Source organism: Dermacentor silvarum, chromosome 8 (genome assembly GCF_013339745.2).
Source record: "Dermacentor silvarum isolate Dsil-2018 chromosome 8, BIME_Dsil_1.4, whole genome shotgun sequence".
Taxonomy (NCBI): domain Eukaryota; kingdom Metazoa; phylum Arthropoda; class Arachnida; order Ixodida; family Ixodidae; genus Dermacentor; species Dermacentor silvarum.
The window spans coordinates 1150841-1176928 of record NC_051161.1 but is presented as its reverse complement, the minus strand read 5'-3'; the positions used below and the strand labels follow the sequence as shown (position 1 = coordinate 1176928).

The following is a 26088-nucleotide window of genomic DNA, read 5'->3' as shown; positions in this document are numbered from 1 at the left end:
TATAAGACACACCTGTTTGTTCGGTAAGCAATTAAAAAAAGTACATTGATGTTTCACTTCGTGAGCATGGGTCACGTGCAAGCGTGTGGGTGCCATTCCTTTATTATTGCGAGAGCAATTATAATGGACAATCCAGGCGCATTTCTGTTGTCGTGGTCGCCTCGATGTTCCGTATAAAGTCCAAGGCCCATAACATCATCCCCGCACGTCGTATGCTGTATGTATGACTGAAAGTGTGCACCGGTGAGCCGAATCGCATTCGAGGGGGGAAAGCGGGAAAGCAGCGCTGGAGGGGGGGGGGGGCTTGTGGGGTGACCGCTGCAGCAACCACGACCGTGGCAGCAGTCACGTCGGCCAAAACGTTCCCTGCGCTCGACGTGCTGAGGCTTTCAGCAGTGTGCGAAAACATTCTTGATATCGCGTGCATGCACTTTTACACCTTCCAGAAGGTGATTGTTGACAATTTGGGCAAGAAAAAAACACACACGGATTTCCCCATTGATACGTTTTTCAAGGGACCGCGAAAAAAAAAAATGCCGTTTCGATCGAAAGGTGAAGGAACGATTGCGATAGCAAATTAGTAAACAGCTGCTCGAAGTAAGGATAGTAGTTTTATTGGCCGTATAAACTTGCAAGCATAGGCATACTAACTAAATTACGGTGTCACGCGCACACAGGTAAACACGAACTCATCTCACTCGATGACAACGCTGGAGTACGAATGCGCGCGTGCATGCTACATCACGTTGGCGAAAACGAGGGTGCACTGGCGCAGCCAACGTTACTGGCTGCTTCCGACGTGCCCTGACGGACCCGGCATTGAAATGGTGCGTGTCCGCAAGCGTACGTGGCGAGAATGTGTCGTGCACGAAGAAATGCGCCCATGCCGCTTCGCCGATGTTCGCAGACAGCCGTTCAAAGCGGGGCGCGAATTGAGGATGGTTCTGCGTATGCTCCAAAGATAGCAGCTGACGGCGCGCGCGTTGAAGGGGGGATGGCATCTCAGCTGGCGCAGCACAACTGGCGAAGCGGGAACCGTAAACGACGCTCGCCCGCGCGCCGATAATGTCACGGGCCTAAGTGCAGCAGCAGCGCCTGTCTCTCGCTTCACCGTTAACTAAACGTCGAAAGCACGGCGCATACTATGCTATCTGACACTAGGCTTGTCAACATCGCAGATCGTTTGAAGATGAGGTGCGCACGGGCTCGCACTTTGCACACATCGCAGATCACCGCGTCGTATCGGCAATGTGTGCTGGCCGCTCGTTGCAAAGTAAAAGCTGGCTGCACCGCTAAATTTACGTCACCGCCACATTCAAACGCAACATAAGACACAGGAAAATTACACATTGGCGACGTATGAAAGGGAACTTAATATATGGATGTGAATGTAGGATTTAGGTCGGGACCGCGAAAACGCGAAGTAGCAGCCAGGAAAATGCAGCAGCGAGGAAGGTATCAACGGGGTTCCACTATTAGGAATTTTTTCTGGTAAAAACAAATTCATTTTTTCTTAATTTTGTGTATATTTTGATGATACGAATTTTGGGTGATACGAATATTTCACGCGACCCCGCGAGATTCATATCACCGAGGTTTTACTGTAATTGAATGTAAGGCACTGCTACGAAATTGGGGCCTGTAACTCAAATATTGTCACGCTGTCGCGGCATATAGATGAAAGTACAGTCAATGCATGCACCAAAACTTCATCCCATGGCAACATAACAAAAATTGAACGGGCCGTGATTGTCGAATGTTCTCGTTTGATCGCAATAGTCATTGTTTGGCATTTCCCTCACCGCTCTCATCGGCGCAGATATCGAGGGTGGACTTGAAACTGCTTGAAACTGCCTGATAAAGTGACCTTGGATCGCAGCACCATTTAACACAAAAATTAACAAATGCTAGATGCGTGGTACGAAACCAGCAGAACAAGTCACACAAACTGCAAATACAGCCTTCGTGACTTAGTGACTTGGCTTGTCCTGCAGTTTGGGCACAGTTGGTGACTACTAAATCGACTAGGCTTTTCTAATTTCAGTTTTGAGGAGGTGACGGTGACATATAAAAATGAAAATATTGATATTTCTGCCCGACTCTGGTTGGACAAATGGACATAGTTGTCCAGTCGGAGTTGGACTCTGGTTGGACAAATGGACATAGTTGTCCAGTCGGAGTCCGAATTATTGCACACCACTTGGTAAGATGTCTGAAATTTCAGTTGTCCTCATACATTAAGTCTATGGGACCAGTGTTGGTACTGTGGAGCTGTCCAAATTATCAAGCATGTCTGAATTATTGCTCAGTGACTGTATTCAAGAAGGTGCCAGCAAAATTGCAACCACATCTGTGCAGTAATAATGTGCGAACTTGTATTTTTAGATGGGCTGGTGGTGGCCTCAAATAAAGAAATCTGCTCAATGCCACTGTTTTGGCAGTGCATTCGTGGCAAGGAAGAACCTCAGGACAAAATGGTTACCATCATTGAAACGCTTGTTTTCCTCTCTTTTATAAGCTTAAGCAGTGGCATCAAGGAAGGGACGCAGTATGATTAGTGCAAAATTCTCTAAAGTAGCAAGCAACAAATTTTACACAGTAACCGCAAAGGAAGCAAACGGAAGGCACTATATGTGCACTGTCATCCAATTTCTTGGTAGGACATGGGGTGTTACGCATTCAAACCGTTTTTGATTGCTGTTCTTGGTGCTTGTTGTGCTCTACAGTCCCTTCACTACTTGTAGAGTGCAGCTTTGCATCTGTAAAATGTCCCTGAAATTTGGCACATGCCATAGCTTTGGAAAGAGTGGCTCAACCTGCAGTGGGCAAGTGACCGCATGCGAAAGTGGCTCATGCTCTGGGCTTTCCCGGCCCCCGCGAGAGATCGATGCTTCTTCTTCCCTGATGCTGGACGCATCTGTTTCACAAGCTCAGGTGTTTCAAACGGCCACACACTTGGCATTCATAAAATAAACACTGGAAAGTGATTGCAAAAGGGGGCACTGTTTGTGGCACATTCATGGCATTTCATTTGTAAATGAGCTTTAAAGAATGCACGTCTGAGGTGACAGCAGTGTGTACAAAAGTGGCCAAAAAGAAGGGTAAAATCAAAGCCACTCCCACAGAAGAACGCAGAATGCAACAAGAAGGTCCCACAAATTGCACATAATGCACGCATTGCATTGCGCACAATACTGCACACCTAATGGTAAACCGGAGAAGAATCTTTGGCCCGCACACTTCACTGTCTTCTGTAGACAGGAGGGAGTGCCCGCTGCTCGCCAGAGTGGACGTCTATATTGTGTCATTGCTCCCCTGTGGAAACGACCGACCCGGTCGATGCAAAGGGTTGTCATGGCAATGGGGTTTACATCAAGGAGTAGAGCTCCAGGTGTAGGAGCAAGCATATGCATAACGGTTAGTACCACGCAGTGGGTCCTTTGCAGAGTATACTGTAGCCCTGCATAGGTCAAACCTGTCAGTTCATGTGTGCGCATGTATGACTTCAATGGGGGGGCAACGACTGAGTCAGTACTGTGAGGGACAACCTTTTAAGGTACACCATTGGGTTCAATGATCACCTTGTTGGAACTAAAATACCGGCACAGCAGTTTTTCTGAGAGGCAACAACAGTGCACAGGCATCCTAGCCCAAGCGCAGTCGCCAAAATCGAAGTGCACGTTTTGTCAACCCTGTTTTTAGCGGTGTACAGTCAGCACCTTCAACCTTCAAAGAATTCTTTTACAAGAACTCTTTGACGTGCTTGTTGGCCAGGCTTTCATCAGCGACAAGTAGTACATAGGCAAGTTCATCAGCGACAAGTAATCCATAGGCAAGTTCGTATAGTGTAAACTGGGTGGTCTGCTACACAGCAGTATTGTAGGTTACAGTCACATATATCAAAATTTTGTCCCTTATCTTGTGTTATGCATAGATATACAGTTGAGTCCCGCTACAACGAAATTCACGAAACACGCGAAAAATTTCGTTGTGGCAGAACATCGTTGACACGAAATTGGTATGTATATACGTACGCCAAACGGCAAAGCCGCAAATGAAACCGAAACCATCGCCCGGGAAATCTTCATGATGGCGTTGGGGCAAAGGTTGAGATGTACTGAAGGCTGTCAATAAAGTGTCACTTTCACGAAACAATGCATTTCGTGCCACTGTGACATCATTTTTAGTACATTGCAACCGACGCCTAACCCAACGCGCGTGCCCAGCTGATTGCGAAACACTCATTTTGCGGCACATGCACCATCGCAATGACGTTCACAATTTCATTGCATATTTATGACAAAGTCGGCAATCATGGCAAACTTGCGCTTACCGGAAGTTTTTTTTCCAGAAGTCGGTCAGCCTGGATTTCTTACGCTTCACGGCAAGCAAAGGCATTACACAAGTGTCACATTCCCCTAAAGAAGCCATTGCAATGTCATTGTAGTGGGCTCTGTTAACTTTTCTGATGAGTTGAAAAGGATCCATTACTTTCAAAGCAGTCGCCGGAGTCAGTGTGTCTAGCGGATTGTCATTTTCCCCAGACGACAAGACGTTAGCATCTTGTTGACAACAGCGGCTGTGGCATGGCCGCTCGCGCGCTGTCTTGAAAGCAATCTGCGACGTGCACAAAGTGAGAGCCCACACAGGCCTCATATTCAAAGCGATCTGCGATGTGGGCAAAGTGCAACTAGTGTTGGTAGAGTCATGTGCGCTTTGCTTTAGACGTTCACGGTGAAGCGAGAGCCAGCACGGAGGCCAATTTGCTCGTGCCTTCTCACTCCAGCGTGTCGACACCCGAGTTTCTGCGGTCATCGAGCGAGATGTGTTCATGTTTACCTGTATGCACGCGACAGCGTTCTCGGTAATTTAGTTAGCAAATGTTTACAAGTTTATATGGCCAATAAAACTACTATCCGTAATTCGTATAGCTGTTGACTAATCTGCTATTGCAATCGATGCTTCGCCTTTAAGGCGAAACTGCGAGATTTTTTTCTTCAGCTTTCTGCCTCGACGATCATATGTGCCTTTTCCTCAAAAGAGAGAAATTTATGCTTCTTGGTTGGCGTAGCCATTTTGACCTGACACAGACCAGAGAAAACAGCAGCAATTGCGGTGATCCCTTGCAGTCTCGCACAAGCGCCTGATGACCACACATGGCTATGGACTGCAGTGGTTTAAATCGGTACTTTGAATTTGATTTCGTTCTTGAAAACCTCGTTCAAGCAGACATACAATCGCCGCCACAACTTTGGAAGGGCCTTCTAATTTGACTACTCTGCAGTTCCAATTTCAATTCAGTCCCAGTTTCATTCTCGAAAAGTTTGTTGAAGTGGAAATACCGAATAAAACGCCTTCGTTATGAAGGGATTTTTTGTATTACTTTCTATGGGCAGCTGACGGGGAATCCGAAAATCTTCGTTGTGGCAGAAATTTTGTTGTGGCGGTATTCGTTGTAGGGGTATTCGACTGTACATAGAAATCATATCGGGCAACATTCTGTCTAAATTTAATTTTCTGTTAACCTGTTAATTTGGGCATGATATGCAATACTCTTGCAGTGAGAGCTGTGCGCCAGCTGCAAGATGTGTTGCACCAAATTGGCTGTGAATGCTGCACATCGATTGGTGATGACTACAGGAGGTGCACCATGTTGCAGGACGATGTAGTTAACAAAGAACTTAGCCACTTCGCAATAGTTTCCTTGCGGGATAGCCTGGATTTCGGCATACAACGCCACCAGTTCGTGGCAACAACTATTTATGTCTTGCACGAAAACGTCGTTGGAAATGGATCAAGTAGATCCATACCTATTTCATGGAATGTTGCTCGAGGAGGGTCTAGTGTGTATAGGAAGCCAGCTGGTTTAATGGGTGGTGCCTTGTGGTGCTGACAATCGTGACACGTCCTCACCTACCGTGGAACGGATAAAAACAGCTGGGGCAAGTATATCTGCGACGTATTCTGGCTTATGTTCTAGTAAACCTTAAGTATCCTGCATACTGGTCCTAATAGCAGGCTTGCAATACCTCTTGTCATAGCGCTGATGGCATGATGACATTTCTGGGCTGCTTCTGCACGTTTTCTTGTATTGTACATTGTTGCAAAAATAGTGCAATGCCAAGTCCACAAGGGCAAGTGGGGTGGAACAGCGTCAACTCCCTGAACGTTCTTGAGGAGTGGTAACAGCTAAGAGTCGGCACATTGAGGCTCAGCCATCCTGACGGCATCAGCAACGCTGAGAAACAGCAAGTCATGCTTGGCATCCAATGATGTCATAGGGAGTGGTGTGCATGACAGACAATAAGCGTTGTCATGTTTCCATTCAGATTGATAGACGACAGTAATGCTGTACTCTTGCATATGAAAACTCAAACGAGCAAGTCTGCCTGAAGGATCTTTGAGGTTGCAAGGTGGCACAGGTCATGATGATCACTGTCTGCCTGAAACAATCTTCCATATAGGTAGGGTCAGAACTTGCTGATTGCCCAAACAACCGCTACAGTAAAACCCCGGTGATACGAACCCGGCTGGTACGAATTTCGGTGTGATACGAATTTGTGACATTCCCTGGCCGAAATACATTGCTCACAATACGAAAAAAAAAAAAAACTCGGCTATTCCAAACGTGTTGCCGCGCCGCTACGGATCATACGAACGCGTGAGCAACAGCGGCAGCGGCTGAGCCAGCGGGGCCACCGGCACAGCGGGATCTGGGTGGGATCCATAGTCGCCAAGCAACCGACTACGTCACGTGGCTGCGCAATCTCTCATTGGTCCCCACGTCGAGTGGACCGGACCAAATCACAGCCCAGCCAATGCTTAGCGAGAAATTAGACGAGGACCGCTGCTGCAACGACGACTGAGGCGCAGCCCCGACGGTCAAAACGCTCCCTGCACTCGACGTGCTCAGGCATTCAGTGGCGTGCGAAAACATTCCCAAGATCATGTGCGCACACTTATACGCCTTTCAGAAGGCGATCGTTGACGATTCGGACAAGAAGAAAACGTCCCATTGATACGTTTTTCAAGGGACCACGAAAGAAAAAAGGAGAAAAAAAAAAGCCGCAGTTTCGCCCGAAAGGTGAAGCAACGGAAACTCAGCAGCAGCAGCGAGCGAATTGACCTTTGCGCTGTTTCTCGCTTCAACGCGAACTAAACGTCGAAAGCACAGTGCATACGAAGCTACTGGCACTAGGCGCACTTTGTCAACATCGCGGATCATTTTGACGATAAGTTCCGCGCCGGTGCGTCGTATCTGCAACGTGCCGGTCGCTTGTTGAAAACGCATCGGTCGCTTGTTGCAATGTGCAAGCTGGCTGCACCGCTAAATTTACGTGAACGCCACATTCAATCGCAACGTAACGTGCTGGTACATTATAGATTGGTGAAGTATCACGGGGAACGCCCGGTTATTCGAACGCGAAAGCCTTTGCGATGGTAATTGTCGGTGCGTGGATACCACGCACCGACAATGCTCTCACCAGCGCGCCAAATCACCTAGCAGCACCTCCGACCGGCATTGCTCCGACACCGCCATAGAGCAAAAGCTTAGGCGAGACGCCTCTACGCCGTGCGGAGAAAAAAAAAAAAGAACCGCGGCATCACGCCAAGGTCGCCGTTTCTGCGTGGCGCTGGAACACGCGTGTACGTGCCGACATGTCAGCCACCGCTGCGGCTGCAGCACAGGTGGAAGCAACAGCGGAGGCCTAGTTCGGCTACGAGGGTGTTGAGAGGAACGGCGAGGGGAGCCACCGAAGCGACAGAGTTGCCGAGGCCAAATCCGTTTTCTTGCCACCCTCCTTCCTCACCTGCGATGGTCCCCGCGCGCGCCCGTCGCCGTGTCGCCTCTTCCTCTTCACAACCACAATCTCTCTATCTCTCTCTCGCCGTGCCTGCCCCGCCCGCTCCCTGAAGTTTCGTTTTCTGCCGTTTTCGCGAAGCGAGTGTGGGCAGTTTCGTGGCCCTCGCTCGATATGTGCTTGCGCGCCGCGATATTTCACGAATCTCACTGTTCTTACGTCGTGCTATGGTGCACGAATATTTCAAAACTAAGTCCTTCTTTTAATTCGAACAAATTTTTTGGCCCCTTCGAGTTCGAATTATCGAGATTCGACTATACATGGAAGTCAATGGCATTTAGGTCGGGACCACGAAAACGCGACGTAGCAGCCAGGAAAATGCAGCAGCAAGGAAGATATTGATGGGATTACACTATTAGAAACCTTTTCTGGTAAAAATAAATTCATTTTTCTTGATATTGTATATGTTTTGATGATACGAATTTCGGGTGATATGAATATTTCACGTGACCCCGCGAGATTCGTATCACCGAGGTTTTACTGATACGTTTTTGAAAAAGAAAACATGAGAAATAATGTACTAACCGGGAAAACATACAATCCAAAGGCATTAAAAAATTTGGCAGGCTCAACTGCAGTCGACATCTTTCTAATGCGAAGCTTTGCAGCACGAGGCACCTGTGCCCTGGTGGGGCCTGCGCAACCTGAGACGTGCATTGTTCTTGCATCTTTGGCAAGATTACGTTTGCACTCCTTGAATTCGGCCAGGGCGAACAGTTTTTTTGGCCGAGGCGTTCTGGCGGGAAGTACTTAAGTGCCCACTCGGGGAGAGTTGTTGCGGCATGAGAAGCCGACGCACCTCGGGCTGTTGAGGCCTGCACAGCCTGAGAAGCTTTGTTTTTTTTCTATTGTATAGTGCCTTAAGACAGTCTCGACAGGAAACCGAAGCGAAATCAAGCGGGTGGGCAACGACAGAATACGATGTTGCTTGAGCGAAATATGACGTTCACTTCGTGCCGCCTGCAGCAAAAAACGACAGTGCTTTTGTTGTTATCTATTAAATGTGTGCAATATGCTTCCAATGTCACATGCCGCATGCACGGTCAGACATCTGGATAAATGAAGATGCTTATCACGACAGTGTTGGCGGCGACAGCTGTGGACGCAACGTTCGATGACCAACGAGATTTGCTAGTACTGAAAGAGGAAACTGACCATTGTGCTGGCATTCACGCGTGATACGGGCAAGGCGAGTACTGTGAGGAAGCTGCTGTGGTGGGCGCTTACTGCTCTAATCATGCATGCCTCGTGCCTTTTATTGTTTACGTGGGATCTAGGGGCCAGAAAACATATTATACGATCACAGTTCGGCGATCTAATGAAAGTTGGTGCCGAAAGATGGTGTTTTCCGGGAAATGTATGAACTGGTAAAAAAGAAATGTAACTGTATTGGGTAATTTTTCGTGTTCTCGACCGCAATTGTTGGCGCAGAAAAATTGTACGAAACAAGAACGTATCAACATAGTTCTACTGTAGTTAGCCTCAGCCCTGGTTAGACTGTTGCTTGCATAAGGAATGAAGCGTTGCGCATCACCTTGCCAGTGCCCAAGAATGGGACCGACGCTCACATTGCTGGCATTAGCATGGATTTCAGTTGCTGCAGCATTGTCGAAATGAATTTGAACAGGGAGAGCTTGTAAACGCTCTGCAATTGATTAAACGACTGTTCTTGCTTGTCTGCCCGAACGCAAGGCACATCATCACGTGAAAGCCGTGTAAGAGTCGTGCAAATTTTAAAAAAGCCAGCCGATCCCGGGCCCTGTAGGAATCGATGTTATGCGAAGCTGTGTGTGGGGAGCCTACCAAGTTAACGAAATGAGCATGAGAGCACCAAGACGTAGGTGGCGGTTTCATGACCTACATGACATTCATGTCATGAGTTCTCAGGAGTCCCTTTAGTTATGCCTAAGAGACCTTAAGGCGAAAGCCTTAGTCATGCTCATGACTATGACTTCTACCATCATCCTTTAGTGTTTCCTTCACTGAGTGTCCATGTCCGAACCCATTTCAGTGGTTTTTGAGTGTGAATCTTTTTTTCGCTGGGTCATTGTCATTTCAGGCAGCTGTTTTATGACCTACAAGATGAAGGAAATCAAGCCTCCCGTTGCATAGAAAAAGGGGTTTATTAAGAATAAACTGAGAAACGACTCCGTGGGTATAGCTGCTGTTGCACGTGGTCCAAAGCACGTGAGCTTCGTCCTCTTCTTTGTCGCTCTTGTTCCAACAAACTGCCCCGCGCGCAGTTCACAAAAAGGTTGATTTCAGCGGGTACAGGTGTTGAACGACCTGTTTAACGGTAGATCCGCCCGGTAGTCTCAAGGTACAGGTTCTTGCCATCCCTTCCTTTATGGAGCTCCTCTATTCAAACAATGCTCCATAGTTGCTGGGGCTTGCTGGGCTCTTGTAGAAGGACGAGGTCACCTTTCTTAATTCTGTCGAACGATGTCATTGACTTGGAGCTTGACATTGTTCTTAACTCCGAGAGGTATTCTTTGGACCAACATTCCCAGAAAGTTCTTCGAGCTTTTCTCGTTGTTCCCACATAGGTAGTATATGGCTACCATTGGCTGTGATCTCGCCGCGTGTTAGGTCGGGAAGTGCAGATATTCGCTTTCCAATGAGAAAGTGAGCCGGGGAGAGAGGTTCCAGATCTCGACAGTCACCATAAACGTATGTGATTGGCCGGGAATTGATCACAGCTTCTACTTCAGTTAAAGTTGTTTGTAGCTATTTCTCTGTAAGATATCCCTTGCCGATGCACTTCTTCAACGTCAGCTTGACTGACCTGATAAGAGTCCCGACTCCTGCGACTCGAACTCCATTGTCGCGGAAGCATGTCACATCCCGAAGTATAGAATCCTTTATATGTTGAGCTCCTTTGGGGACGCAGTCAATTTCAGGAGAAAAGACTGAGCTTTGAACTTTCTTTATCTAGTGTAGTTCGCCGGCTTGTACTTCTTCTGCATTCAGGGTTCTCCGGGACACGCTTTCCCGCTTCAGCTTTGAGGTAAATCGCAGTATCCAAGCTGTAACATGGTGTAGTCGCGTAAGAGAGCTGTAGTTGTGAATGTCCATAATAGGTGGTTCGGTTTGCATGGCGACTTGCAAGCATGGTACCCGATGAGTATGCTCCTCCGTGACATTCGGTGGAAGATCGGTTGAGTTCGGTCTACGGTGTGGTGGCCATTCATTCTCTTCACAAATAAGGTAATGGGGTCCTGTCCACCCGACTGAGTTTGTTGTTAATTCAGGGGCCAAAACTCCTCTTGTCAAAAAATCAGCGGGATTTTGCTTTCCAGGGCAGTGTCTCCACAAGGTGATGCCTGTTTTACTCTGAATCTCCGTTAACCTATGGCGAATGAAGTCTTTCCATATGTTAGGATAGCCGGTAATTCAGTACAGTGCAATCATTGAGTCACTCCAAAACTGCATTGATGTTATGTCCTCGGATAGCTCTTAACGCACGTACTCGTACATTCGTGCTGAGACGAGTCTGGCAAGGCTTGTCTCCTTTATTGTGGCCACCCTGGACTTGCACAAAACTATCGTTGAGCTTTTGTCATTCATACTTCCTGCTGTACAAATGTAGCAAACGGCACCGTAGGCTGATTTACTGGCGTCATCGAAAAAATGCAGTGCGCATTTGTCGCCAAGCCCATGTACGCCCTGTCAGTAGTACTGGGGAATTTCAATGTCATAGAGTTGTGGAAGTTCATTTCGCCAACTCTTGCATTCGTGTAGAGCGTCCAGTGGCAACTGTTCTTCCCAGTCAATGCTTTTTCTCCAAAGGTTTTGAAAACATATCTTCATCCTTATTGTAAAAGGAGTCAGCATAACGAGAGGGTCCTAAAGGCGAGAGGTCGTCTGTAGCATGAACCGCTTGGTATTGTGGGGTCTCACACATGCTCTTGGGACAAAGGAACGACAACACAGTAGTGAAGACAATCAAAAGGGCATTTATTGCACCTTTCATACACTAATACACGCTAGCCGAATTACTAACAATAGAACATTCACATGGGCACGTCACAAATCAAGGAAGTCCAACTCACCGCGACCCGATAGCGAGCGAATATCTTCACCCCATGCTGTGACACCATCGCATAGTCGTTCACGTGTACGGTCAGGCGAACGATGGCGCGTTCGAACAATCCGTGTTCGTCCATACCGGTGTCCTGCGCTTAGCCTCGCTAGACGGTCCCACGAGGCAGGCCGGCGCATGCGCGACGCGTTCGTGTGTGTTGGTCGCCGATCCTAAGCCAAAGAGGAAGCGCCTTCGACCTTTTTCTCCCAAGTCACCCCGCAGTTCGGTGGCGTTAGCATCGCGAGACCTGTGCCATCTCTTGCAATGCGCCGCAACCACTATGACCGCCGCCGGCGCTTAGCCACGCGGTGAAGCCGGATTACAGCTGACGCAGGAGAGTCGCACATCCCCACGTCCTCCCAGCCTTAAATCACTACACATACTTCGGCGAAACAAGTCACACGGCCTATCAACGCGCACGTCGCGAACAAATGTTAGTACATGCAACAGTGGCCGCGCCGAGGAAATGTCCACACGTTATCCACACCATGCGAGACGACATTGTCTCTGGGGTTCACCGCTGGCATCCGTTGGTCACAGCACCACCTCTGCAGATTCGATGGCACGACTCCAGCCTAGGACTCCGTAAACGGTGACGCAGAAGTTGGCACGAGCAAGCATCGCTCACGCCGATGCGCCCTGCTGACGAGAGCCGCACTTGCCGTTGGTGACTGCCGACTCTTTTCCCAGCCGCCTAGGGTAGCGAGCCGGACACAGGCGGCCGCCGAAATTGCTGCGCCGAACTGGCCACAATCATCTGCATCACCTGGGGTAGCTCGATTGTAGTCCGGGGCAGCAGCGCTGACGATGTGCAGGTGACAGCAAAGCAGGGGTGACTCCGGTCACGCTGCGTACACTCAACAAACACTAAAGTAGTGCAAGGGAGAGGAATTCGGCATACGCATCACCCACGTGGTACGATGTTCAATTCGGCTAGCGAAATTTCGGGCGGCATTTCAGATGCTAAGTTCACGTGAACAAAGCTTACTTTCTTGAGTCGAACGAATAATTTTAATTCGTGCGAGGCGAACTAATGAGGGAAGCAATGTGCGACACCTCAACACCATGGTCCACCAGGTTGTGTCCCTCAACGTGCGACAGGTGGCTTTGTAAAGCCTTAGACCTAATGCGTCGCTACTTTGACAACAACCGGCATCAAAAAAAAAAACATCACCCAAAATGGGCACAACTGGCAACCGCGAGGAGACGTTAGCTCTGTGAGGTGGTCCTACCCCGCTCGGTGCACACAGCATCTGAGTTCACGGCGCCCACCTTCCCAGACGGTGTCGGAGCACCCGGTGCCAGGCCGCAATGCCAGTCAGCCCATAGCGGCACCCGTGGCCCGCGGCCACCCAGCTCCCTGAGCCGTGACTTCCGAAGTCAAAGAGATAGAAGAAGCTATTTACGTAAGAAATTCGGACCACCCACGAGGCTTCCGTACTCACTCGCTTCAGGGTCGCCAATGCTTCGCAGGCGCTATGCCTCGCTCTCCCAGGATGCAGACCACGTGGCTCTCGTACCGACGAGTGTACTTCAACAAAACACTCGCGAAAAGGCTTAGCATGTTGAAAAGTTCAAACACGCCACAGCAACCGTCGCCTCGTTCAAGAAAGCACGCCGCTGACACTAGCGATCAAAATCCACGCTAGGACTACGCTTCGGTTGAAACAAAGGTTGTCTCAAACCGAGCAAAACTGTTAAAAATGATCATCCGATGCCCCAAGAAGCCCCCCGTTGGGCGCCAGATTTGGGGTCTCAAACATGCTCTTGGGACAAAGGAACGACAACACAGTAGTGCAGACAATCAAAAGGGCATTTATTGCACCTTTCATACACTAATACACGCTAGCCGAATTACTACCAATAGAAGATTCACATGGGCACGCCACAAATCAAGGAAGTCCGACTCACCGCGACCCAATAGCGAGCGAATATGTTCGCCCCATGCTGTGACACCATCGCCTAGTCGCTCACGTGTACGGTGTGGGAATCCTCGGGTCCCATAACCGCCGCACGGGCAGCGAACGTCGCGTCAAGTGCATGCGTGCCAGGAAGAGTTGGGAGAGGGGAAACTTTCCTTCCGCGGGCGGCGCGCGGGAATCGCAAGCGCTATCAGCGCCACCGGGTGGGTCACGTGAGATCCCGCTGATATCGCCCGGGTCTCTTTGGTCTCCAGCAAGCGGCGACGGCGGAAGTCTCCGCCGCCGCTCCCGTATTCCCGCACGTGGTTAGTCAACCGCGTTCTTGCCGCGGCAAACGCCGTGGCCCCCCCCCCCCCCGTATTCCCCAGTTGGTAAGTCGGAAGCCCTTCTTTACCTAGTGTATTATTCTCTTCGAGGGAACCCTCAGCGATGTCAACTATAGCTAGCTGGCCAGCTCGAAGTGTTAGTTGCAGTCGTAATAAATGCTTTCCGAGTGTACACGTGGTTGTCGTCTATTGTTTCCTCGAGCTTGTACCGGACCGCGGTTGATGCGCAGGCATGCGCCAACCGCGGGGCTCGGTGTGTCGAGGCAGAGGGCCGTGGGCGATCCCCACCATATCCCGACAACGGTCACGCGAACAATGGCGCGTTCGAACGATCTGTGTTCGTCCATACCGATGTCCTGCTCGTAGCCTCGCGAGACGGTCCCGCGAGGTGGGCCGGCGCACGCGCGAAGCATTCATGCATGTTTGTCGTCGATCCCAAGCCAAAGAGGAAGCGCCTTCGACCTTTTTCTCCCAAGTCACCCCGCCGTTCGGTGGCGTTAGCATCGCGACACATTGCCATCTCTCACAATGCGCTGGCAACCACCACGACCACCGCCGGCGCTTAGCTACGCAGTGAAGCCGGATTACAGGCGACACGTGAGAGTCGCGCATCACCACAGTATCAGCTCTTTGTTCAAGAAACTCTGTAGCATTTCCCAGACTAAACGACAGTACGTCGGTGTCAGGATGCCATACCAATCCCAGGACTTTCAGTACTCCTGTCAGTTGTCCGAGAGGTAACTCCAGAGGTTGCGTCGATTGAGTACCAAGAACGTGTGGGTCGTTCGAAGCCCCCTTGTGTAGCTTCATAGCAGCACTTGCGAATATCTCGGTGGCTTCTGACCGCAGTTTGGACACGTCTTCGACGGAGTCCGCTCCTGTTAATATGTCGTCAACATATTTGGAACCCCACAGCCTTTTTGTAGTTTAGGGGTAAGCAGGCGACGCTTGATCCAGATGATGACGGATGGCCGCCGCCAAAAGAAAGAGACTACAGGTCATGCCGCATGGTACTCTGGTCATATGCCAGATGCCAACATTAGACAACAGTTGATCTGGCTTGGGGGCTTTTTCCAACCACAGGTAGCGCAAAGCGTCTCGGTCTGTACTGGTGATGCTTATTTGCAGAAACGCTTTTTCAATGTCTGCTACTAAAGCAATGCGATGTTTTCTAAAGCAAAGTAGCAGTCCTATGAGATCGGCATTGAGGTTTGTTCCGGAGTACAGGCTGTCGTTGAGCGAGAGCTCTCTTTTTTCGTGTGAAGAAGCATCGAAGACCACCCTTACTCTTGTAGTAAGGTCCTCACAGATTACTGCATGGTGGGGCATATAATACACTGGGTTTTCTCTATTATCATCAGTGACCTTCTCAGTTACACCATCATTAGCATATTTACGTATGGCAGCATCATATTCTTGCAGAACTCTGGCATGTGATGGTCTTGTTGAAATCGAGAACAATATCGTGAGGAAGCGATTTCAGGAGAATGGGGTAGAGCATTGAAGAATAATTATCTCCCGATATCCCGAGAGTCTTGAGGGCACGTGTCTGGGACTGCACAGTGTCGTAAAGGCTTCAAAGTCCAGGAAGGTCATTGGGGGATCGAACAGGTTGCAAGTCGATGAGTCGCTGCATGTGATCCTGAATGATCAAGTCGTTCTTAGCAAAGCGCCGCTTTAGAATATCCAGGGCATCACTGTAGCAGCTTGCAGTTGCTGGAAGACCCGCGATCGTCAATGCCGCGTCACCGGTCAAGACTGAGCGTAGATAGGTGAACTTCTCGACGTCGGTGAGGCCACCGTTGTTGTGGATCACTTGGTTGAACTGTATCGAAAAAGGTGGCCACACTGATGGTTGACCATCGAACTTTACAAGTTCGATCTTCGGAAGATAAACACCGGGTTGCTGCGTGTTGAACGAGTTCATTTGACGTCGACGGTGACGTACGGTTGAGTGATTCATGAATCTGACGTATACGGTATTTGAGCTTCGCGGACGTCGTGGTGGCTCGATCATTGTAGTCGACAACCCGATCAAGCTCTGCTTCTGCTTCTGTGGTAGACAGCAGAGGTACGATGTCGGAGTCAGTTGCCCTCAAGTCGTTGTGAAGATGATTGAGGTGTTCGCTAAGGATGCAAAGCTGCTCTTCCGTAACACTGTCTTGGCTAAGCGTTGATTCGATGTCGTTAATAAGCCGCATTAGCTGCGATCTCTCGGCTTTGCACTAGAGCTTCTGGCTGCTCCGCGGTGAGCAGCCAAAAGTTGGTACGATGAATCGGTAGGCAGGAAGGCGATTACCTTGGTAACCTTGGTACCATCGATATGGTTCACTGTTCTGAAGAGTTTTGGCACCACTTGTAGGAAATTAAGCCTCCCGTTGCATAGAAAAAGGGGTTTATTATGAATAAACCGAGAAACGACTTGTGGGTATAGCTGCTGTTGCGCGTGGTCCGAAGCACAAGCGCTTCGTCCTCTTCTTTGTCGCTCTTGTTCCAACTTAGGACACACATGTCATGACATTCATGTCATGACCTATCATTTATGTTAGTCATACACTCTTGTCATACTTATGCCAGTTTTGGTACATACCAAGTTAATGAAACAACCATGAGAGCACAATGACGTAGGTGGCTAGATAAACAGATAGATACAGTCGAACCCACTTATAACAATATTTAAGTGTCACGATAATTCCATTGTTATATCTAATAATCGTAATAACCAAGTTGCATAAAAAATTTTTTAAATTCAGAGCTGTTGTGAGAAAACTATTATGATGGGGAGGCCAGTGCCCCTCCACACCACCTTCCTCAATGCAGCTGCTGATTGTGTTGACTTATTTAACTGTTTAACTCGGCTTCCTACGCGCTCTGATGGCGTGTAACTAGTCACGGCTCTCGGCGTTCAAGAATGGCACTGCTATAGTAAAACCGCGTTAACTCGAATTTCACGGGACTGAAATAATAAAACGTTGCATTTGATTTCCGCCGTGTGTTTCCTCCCCATGAAAGCGCGCGGCCCTCGCATGCTTTCACGCGCACATACAGCAGACACTGCGTGGCGACGATTTTATCGCCCTTGGACTCTATACGGAACCTCACGGCGACGCCGACGCCGACGGCAGAAATCCGTTTGCATTGTCCATATAATTGCTATCGCAATAAAACGAAACTGTTGTTTGCCGCAATCGCAGCCACTCTCGACGTGATCATGGACGGCGACTTTGCGGTTCTGAAGGCGCGCTGCCGACGTACGCACTGAGGTAAAATGAAACTACCGTTTGCTGCAACCGCGGGCAAAACCGCGGTCACTATCGACGCGAACATGGATGGCGACTGCTCAGTTATGAATGCACGTGGCCGCAACGCGTAACGAGTCAAAACGAAACTACTGTTCACCGCACCCGCTGTGGACGAAATCGCGGCTGCTATCAACGATATCATGGATAGCGACTACGCAGTCATGAAGGCACGCAGCCAACGTGGTGCTATGTGCGGCGGTAAACACAACAATAAAGGCTTTAAAGGCACAAATAGGTACGAAGCGTTCCGGCATTGCTGTCATTCCAGTGTGCTTTTGTACTATCAAGCACAGTTGGCACGGTCCATTTGGGTTTCGGAGGGTGGCGTGGCGTAGAGCCCGTTAGAACTATGGGTGCAGCCCAATCGTGTTTGGAGGGGTGGAAAGGTGATCGGAGAGAGGCGAGCGAGGTTGGCAATGCGGAGAAAGATGGAAAACAGCGTGCGGCGGTGTGCAATGGCTCGAATTTCTTTTTTTCTTTTCAAGGAGTTCACAGCCTTCTTGCCTACAGGCGGGGAAATTCACCGATGGCTGCCATTTTGTTGGCACTCTGGTCCAACACCCTAGGGGCATACTACTTGGCCGAGAATTTTTAGCTCATGAGAAACAGAGTAGCATTTGTCAGGCTTGATAGCAAGGGTGGCCGTGCGGACCGTATCAAGGATGCTCTGGAGCCATGCGATATGTTCTTAAAATGTACTGCAAAACAAGATGACGTTTGAGAGAACTAGAAAAGTTTTGAGTGGCATGACCACATCTCTCTGCCGGACGCATTCTGTGTCGCCAGTTGTGGTGGCACTGCAGTAGCTGACTATTGAAGATGCATTGCGGTAAAGCAAGTTGTGCTGGTGCATGGTCGATCTGTAGCACGCATCTGATGTATAACCAGATGTGTACATCGGGCTGGCTGTGGCTGGGGCTGTGGTTCGGTAGATGTGTTCAATGGTGAGCGATGACAACACTGCTATTACGAGTGCCGCTTTGTGTGACGTGGATGATAAGATACGGCGTGCATCGGTTGGTGCACTCCCATATATTCTAGTTCGCTGTAATGACATCATCCAAATATTCAAGGCACTTTTGCCATTTCAGTTCGGCGATAGTGGTACGTACGGTGGCTAGATGGGTAGGTGTGCCGACTGACGTAGTTCACTGCTTCTTCGCATCATGACCGCAGGCGGGGTGCTGAGGTCAGAGGCCTGTCACGAAGCATGTCGTATGCTACTGAGTGTGTTGTTATTGTTCTTATATTTAACCTAATTGGTTCGCACAGTAAAACCTGAAAGAAAATGGTTAAATTATGTTGAGATAGCGCATAACAATGCAATGTTTCTTGCTGCACTGAGTAGTTTTAAAATGTGGTAGTTTATATCATCCGTTAACACGCTGACTGCACGGTACGCTGGACTAGCAGTCATGATAGTTCTCGTAAAAGAAGCAAGGTGAAGACTGTGGGTAATGTTCGTGAATACCAACCTCGTGAGACTCCTGGACAGAATGAAAGAGTTCCTGCGCAAAAAAAAATAAGCTGGAGGGACGCCACTTTCTTTGGGCTAAATTGTAAGTTCGGCTGCAAGCATGCAAGCCACGTGCAAAAATATCATTGGTTTTGATGCGCTGAGACCCAGAACTTTCCAAGAGACTTGAGTTTGCCCTTCGCCGTGCTGACAAAATGTTTCAACCACAGTAGCCATGTGTCAGCACTTTAAGGAGCATGTCATTGGGCATATGACCGGCAGGAAGATTTTACAGATTTCGATGACGTACATGCAGCTAATGAGTGACACTGTTCCTTTGATGCTGCCCGACGCTGTGGCTTACATAGTGAAGAAAATTCATAGAAAAAGAACATGCAAGGCTCTGATGGAATGTCAGCTGTTGAAATAATCCTGAAGGGACAGCGAGCCAAACTTACACACACTTCAAGCAAATAGGACACAAATGAAAATGTCGCATGTTCTTTAGGTGAAGAATGAGTACTTGTAGACGAGTGAAAAAATGAACCTGCTCAAATACGGCTGACAAAATGGTTCCGTGTGTGAAAAATTCACCTTGAAGTGCAGCGGCCGCAGTTTACAACAAAATGGCAGGCAGATGCCCTGCTGCTGGTAGTTTCTTTTCTTTCTTTTGCCAGCTTAAGCATTCAGGAGTCATCGGTTGTGAGCCGCATAAAATCGAAATTACGAACAGTATCATCAAGCTAACATATTGCTCGCCTGGACTTCCTTGTGACGACCAAGAACTTGGTTCCTGAGCGTACTCTGGAAAAGAAAAAGCATCTTACGCTACGCTACCTGTATTGTGTGTTTCATTTAAAGCTATAGTTGCAGTAAAAGCTTGGTGTTGCTGGTCTGCGTGTGTGACCGAAGAATTACGTAAATAATTATTGCATTCAAACATACACGTATATACGGTCATCACAAGTCCAAACTACTATTTTTCATGCTACAAGCTACTCCTCTCATCACACATCATCGAACAACATAAGAATTTGTTTTTAAATTTGTTAGTGTTGTCAAAAAACGTTAAATTATATTCCAAGCATGTTGCATTTGTAATATCCCCAATATGGGCTTAGAAATTGAACCAAAAGATTTTTATTGTACAAATATCAATATTTATGCCATTGTATTTTACATCCCTTCAAGCGAAATCATTTCTCTTGTGCATTCCATGGTATAAGAATACACCCTGCATGGATTGCTGTTAGCATGCAGCCCCTACATACTATATATTTGTTCCAGAAAGCAAACTTTCGCCTTTCTTGCTTTAAAAGAACTGATGAAGGGCTATTTTGTCCTTGCAGAATTTGTGCTTCTATTCGTAGACTAAAGTATAACATGTTTAGCGAACTAAACAGCATAAATACCTCTTATATTTTTACACTTGAAATGGGGAAACAAACAGGTGGGAAAAGGCAAGCACATTATCATCACAAGTGGCAGAGCTCTGCTGCATTCAGAAATTTGTAACTGTCTATAATGTCACTGTGAAGGCGGTTTTCAGTTTAAATACGATGGTAGATGTGCTGCAGTTCCAATGCAATACAGCACACGACGACAGGCCTTTGACTGCAGCACCACGTTTGTCGTCATGAAGCGCTGAAGTACGCTGGCAGACAGCACACCTTTCCATCTTGCCACCGTAATAACGGTATTCATCACTGCATGAAAGGTGCAGGCGCAAAACACGGGCCAGTAGGGAGGAACTGAAATTCATATAGCCCAGTCGCGTGTTACAAAAGCTGTTTTTTCATGATCGTGCTTGTCAACTTCTATCTGCGAATACCCAAACTTGAGATCCAATGATGAAATAAGCTTAATATTTGCATAGATAATCCCATGCATCGTCAATCCTTGGCAGTGGATAAAGGTCATGCTTGGTGACATGGTTTAACTTTCTGTAGTCTACGGAGAAGTGACGCCTTGTTGACAAACATGATGAGCGAGGCCCATTGACTTGTGACTTATGGACTATGGTTTCATTCTGGAGAACATCTCCTTCTCTTGCTGCTTGATGGCCTCCCTTTCTACTAGCAACAGTCGACAAGGGGGCTGGTGGACGGGACGTGCTGATTCACCCACTATGAATACAGTGCTCTCTAATGGGCGTTCTCCGCACTTTGATGCGAAGGGTGGTGTCACAACTCTTGTCATCACTCTTCCCTATAGCTTGTGTATTAGAGAAGGTCACGCTAGGCTCTTGAAGGTCAATAATGGCATTGTTTGCCTTAAAGAAGTCCATGCCAAGAATCAGGTCTTTTGAGCATTTGGGAAGAATAATGAAGTTGCCAATGTAAGTGAAGCCCCAGATTTTTTTATCTTGCTGCTCACCGACGCATAAGAGTTATGAGGCGCCTTTCTGCGCAGTACGAATCTGAGTTCCAGCACATTTTGTTGAAGCTTTTTTCAGTGTGGATGTGAGATTCTGGATCATGACAGACGTGTCTGCACCTGTGTCAATTAGCAATATGACTTGGTGATCATCTATAGTTACAGAGACGTCACAAGAAACTGGCACCAGACTGCTCTTCTGTCCCTGCATCTTAAAGCCGTCATGTCACTCTTGTGGTTGTGGAGGATCTCTTGTGTTCAAAACGTCAGCGACCTCAGCTCTGCAGGTCACTGAATTCAGTTTTCCCAGGTGGCAGGGCTAGACAAGTGACATCCGGTAGCGTTCGCAGTCTAGAGCAGGCTAGACGACTTGTTTCTAGTGGGCAACGGTGATCGGCTATTGCGGAGCCATGGCTCAAACCAGGTCCTGAGATCCGTAAAGTAAGCTTCGATCTCGAGTGGGTGTTCGCCATTGCGTGGGCAGGGAGCATTAGGAAAAATGCCACGGTGCCCTCCCTGCTCAATGGTAAGGAGATGCCCTGTACAAGTGGTCGGCTTCCCTGCAGTGGTCTCCTATGGGGAGGGCGCCAAACTTGACTCTTTTGAGGTTGTGCATTGGTTGTGACTAGCGTGCCGCAAGGCCTGAAGTTGTCAGTTGATTGGTCAACGGCGCACAGACTGTGAGTCTTGGTATGGAGAATGTCGCACAGCTTCTGCTTTTGAGCATCATTGGCCCACTGATAGCAATAAGTAGTGAGATGGTTTATGCTGTTGTCTATTGCTAAGTAATTTTATTGCATTAGCAATTATTTACAGTATTTTTCAGTTTGATAGTCTTGTGGTATTTTGGACTATTAAACCGAAAAGTATGTGCAGTATTATTTTGGTTTGATAATCACCTCGAGACACATTCACGCCGTCGGCGCCTTTCTTGTGTGCTCCCGCTATTGACGTGCATGCACGGCTTGTGCACGGAGGGTTAGAGTGTCTCCAAAACACGAATGCATTTGGCTGCAAGAAGTGGCGTGGACGCAAAAGCAACGCTATGCCTCAGAGCCAGGGCAGCATTCTGCCTTTCACTGCTAGCATGTGTGTTGAATGCACATGCAGTATAAGCCCGCTAGCATTCCTGCTGAGCTGATGTGCATATGCACTGGTCTGACCCGAACGAGCAGTAAACATCAAGTTAATGTTATCTAATATTTTACTGGCTAATGCTTCCTGTTGTTTAATCTCGTGCACCATCGAGGTGCAATGCCTGCAACGTTGCTGGTCACTCCGCCAGCATTGTGAGACCCCTGGCAGGTGTCAGGGCACTGTTCCTTCAGCATGCTTGCGTGCTACGTAGAGCCATTATGTCGCACCATTGTATACAGTTAAACCTGCTTATAACGAATCTCCATATAACGAATTCCTGGATATAATGAAGTTTTTCTATTCCCCGCCATTACTCCATAGAAGCACGTGTATTTGAGACCTCTACGTAACGAAGTGGCAGCGGGAGACCCCCTTGATATAACGAATTTTCCCCTCCGACCACCTAGAGATTTCGCCCCAAATTTTGTCATTTTTGCGCGAGCAGCAACCGGAAGCACCTTCTCCGCCGCGACGGATTGCGAAGCGATCGCACGTGTGAGTGCGTGCGTGTGCAAGGCGGGCCTGCATCCCTCGACCTGGCGATCTAGTCGCCGCGGGCGTGACCTTTCCCCCTCCCTTCATTCAAACCTGATCCTGCCGCTTGCTGCAGCTGGCCTAGCCCGCCAAGCCGGCACTCTCTCCTTTTCCAGTTGATGTTGCCGACGCGCTGGTACACGCTGTGACACACCACACTCGATGAGCGTGGACACGCGCTGTCAAACGCTGGCGGTGTGTGGAAGCACCGCTGGAGAAGCGAGCGAAGTGACCTTCGTGCTGTTGTCCATCGCTTCAACGCAAACTGAGCGTCGAGAACACACAGCACGCACAAAGCTACGAGCCGCCGACGCACCTACACTGCTAGACTCTGCCCCAACGCAGATCGCTTTGAAGATACGGCCTGCGCGACAGCGCGCCGCCGCGCATTGCGCAGTTGATGCCTGAGTACACAACGCCACCCCGCTATCCCTCCCCCCTCGCTCCCTCGCCGGTGCCTCGAGCGCAACGGAAGGCGCGCTTCCTCCCTGCTTTTCTTGCGCACACGAGATTTAGACGTGGTCGTCGGCTCCCCTCGCACGTTTTCACTCGCACATACAGCATACGGCGCGCGGTGACTGAGTTATCGCCCTTGGACTTTAGTGTACGGCCACGCTAGCGGCAAAAACACGCGGCAAAAACGCGCGGCAAAAGCGGCAGGAATCGGGGGTCTTCCGGCGTGCCGCGCGAAATGGTTCGAGACCCATTTCTGCGGAAAATGCCGCGTGCCGCGAGATGAAGAACCAATCAAGAGCGACGAGAGTGACGTCACGGAGCTATCACAACCGGACCGCCGCCAGTCCGTGCAGGGTTTTCAATCGACGATCGTCGTCTCTCGCATGAAACAACGAGCGCTCGCGGTGTTGCTCGCGCGTTCTTCGGAGGGCGCGGGAGAGCAGCGCGGCGAGACGCGCGTGCCACGATCGCCTCGCGGCAAGGCGCTGACACACGGCAACTTGCCGCTCGCGGCATGACGCGCGCGTTTTTTGCCGCTAGAGTGGCCGTACCTTTATACGGAATATCTATGAGCCAAAACCAATTTTAGGGCCGCAACGCGTCATGGACACCATCTTTATATAGCAAATACGGATCTCAAGGACCATACTTTTGCTGGCGGAAACCGAAAATACGTCATAGTTGTCGCCCCCGGCACTTTGGGCGGCCAATGCCATCGTCAAGCCACCAAGCCAAGCGACATGAAAAGTCAGAATGGCCGCGCGGGCCGGCGCGGGGTGGCAGTTCGCAACGTATGATGCGGGAACGGTCCCGCAGTTGCGACGCAACAGCGGGGTTACCAATGCATTGGGTTCTATGGGAGCTGTGCCGGGACCGGTCGAAAACGACGTAACAGCCGGGAAAACGCAGCCCCCGGGAACGCAACAGCGAGGTTCTACCGTAACACTATACGACGCTACGACGCCATCGTGACGCTCGCTCTTCGTTTCCGATGCCTCGCGCTTGTGCGAAACGACACGTGTCCACGCATCCGGTAGCTGGTGTGACATTCCAAGAATGAGTGCTTCGACGAAAACGGAAAACAGGTGCGCGTTACAATTGAGGGCGCGTTAGAATCAAGTAAATACAGTAAGCGTTTCTTTTTCGAATTTTCGTGCCGAACCTGCATATAACGAAATCCTCTTTATAACGAAGTTTTTCGGGAATTTGTCAATTTCGTTATATCCAGGTTTAACTGTAGTTGGAACACTGTCCAAGGAGTTCAAGCTCAATAAACCTTGCTATAGCTTCCCCTTTTGGGTGAAACTGTCAAATTTGTGGTGTGCTTTTTCTAATAATTAGTTTTCTGCCGTCAACCATGATTTTACTTTTTATATGTGCTTAATTTTTATTATTGCGGAAATCTCACATTAATGGAAATGACTTGTGTTTTTAGTTCCAGCATTCTTTGTCAATAGCCAGTTTCCAAGTATTGTGGGCTGCAGAAAATGCGTGTGTCAATGCTTTTGCAATTCATAAGGTAAAGTATACCATGTTTTTTTTTGCTAAACCTTTTGTGTCTTTAGGATGTCAAGGAGAGAAAGATGGTCTGTCCACACCACCGCCATGTGCCCCAGGAAGCTGTGTTAGTTGACAACTTGCTGGGCCCAGAATCACTCCTCTCTGTGCTTGTCAAAGTAAGCACATAGTGTACTTACCCATTTCTATGTCTGCCATGTTGTTTCACTTGGGTAATTTTTGCTTGCTGGTCATACTAGTGCTCTACCTCGAAATTACAAGGCAACATTCAAGTGCAGCTCTGAGTTCATTAGTGAATTGTCATGTAGTGTACACTGCTTTATTTTGAGAAATTGACTGCTTTTACTGGATTGCCACTGTTGTCGCTCTTGAGGAAGATATGCGTGGCTTACGTGAAGCTTCAGAAATGTTGTCACCGAATCAAGAGTTTGGAAGCCGTGTCTAATCAGGTTGCATGCATGACCCGAATAGTGTTGTCAATGGTGTGAATTTCCAAATCTAGGTATATTACAGAGCACCAGTGATTGCTCTGGAACTTATGGTAATGTGTGCATTAATACACTGGACTGACTCGAGCTGTGAGACTAGATTTGACAACTGCCGATTGTGCTCACCACTACTTTACCACAGCCTTCATAGCCTTCATGAAGGACAATGTAGGACGTTACCTGTGATCCTATATTTGAAAAGTGTAGGCCCAAAAGTAAATTTTATGACTGACATACACTGGTGGTTTATTATCATGGATGTCAGTAACTGTACACAGCGCATTCTTTCATCTGCACCTCACGGACATGAGAAACATTTTACGATGTTAATGACACCAGGTTGCACTGGCTAGAACTTGAAAGCATTCAGTGTATAAGTTAAAGAGAAACAAGTTTGAAAGCTCATTTTCTTAGCAAAGAGACGATCACGCTTTGATTTTCATAACTAATTCAAATGTGCAGTGCATTAGTTACTGCTGAAAAGTGTGACTTCGAGCTCATGCTTACCAGAAAATTTCTGAGCGACACCCTATCTAGTCATTCTTCAATTTCATCTGACACACAGCAGGTAACAATAATGACATGCTGGATGTGGGAAGTGTACTGTGTGGGGTCTCACATGTGCTC

At 48.6% G+C, this 26088-nt stretch overlaps 1 protein-coding gene across 1 annotated transcript in view; it reads left to right on the top strand.

The window, feature by feature from the left end:
• The window catches only part of LOC119460513 (intermembrane lipid transfer protein VPS13A), a 1139096-nt gene that overhangs the window by 510651 nt on the left and 602357 nt on the right, over window positions 1-26088 (top strand). Inside the window, exon 46 of the mRNA XM_037721434.2 lies at window positions 25021-25131. Coding sequence (XP_037577362.2) covers window positions 25021-25131 — 111 coding nt within the window. The remainder of the gene's footprint in view (window positions 1-25020; window positions 25132-26088) is intronic.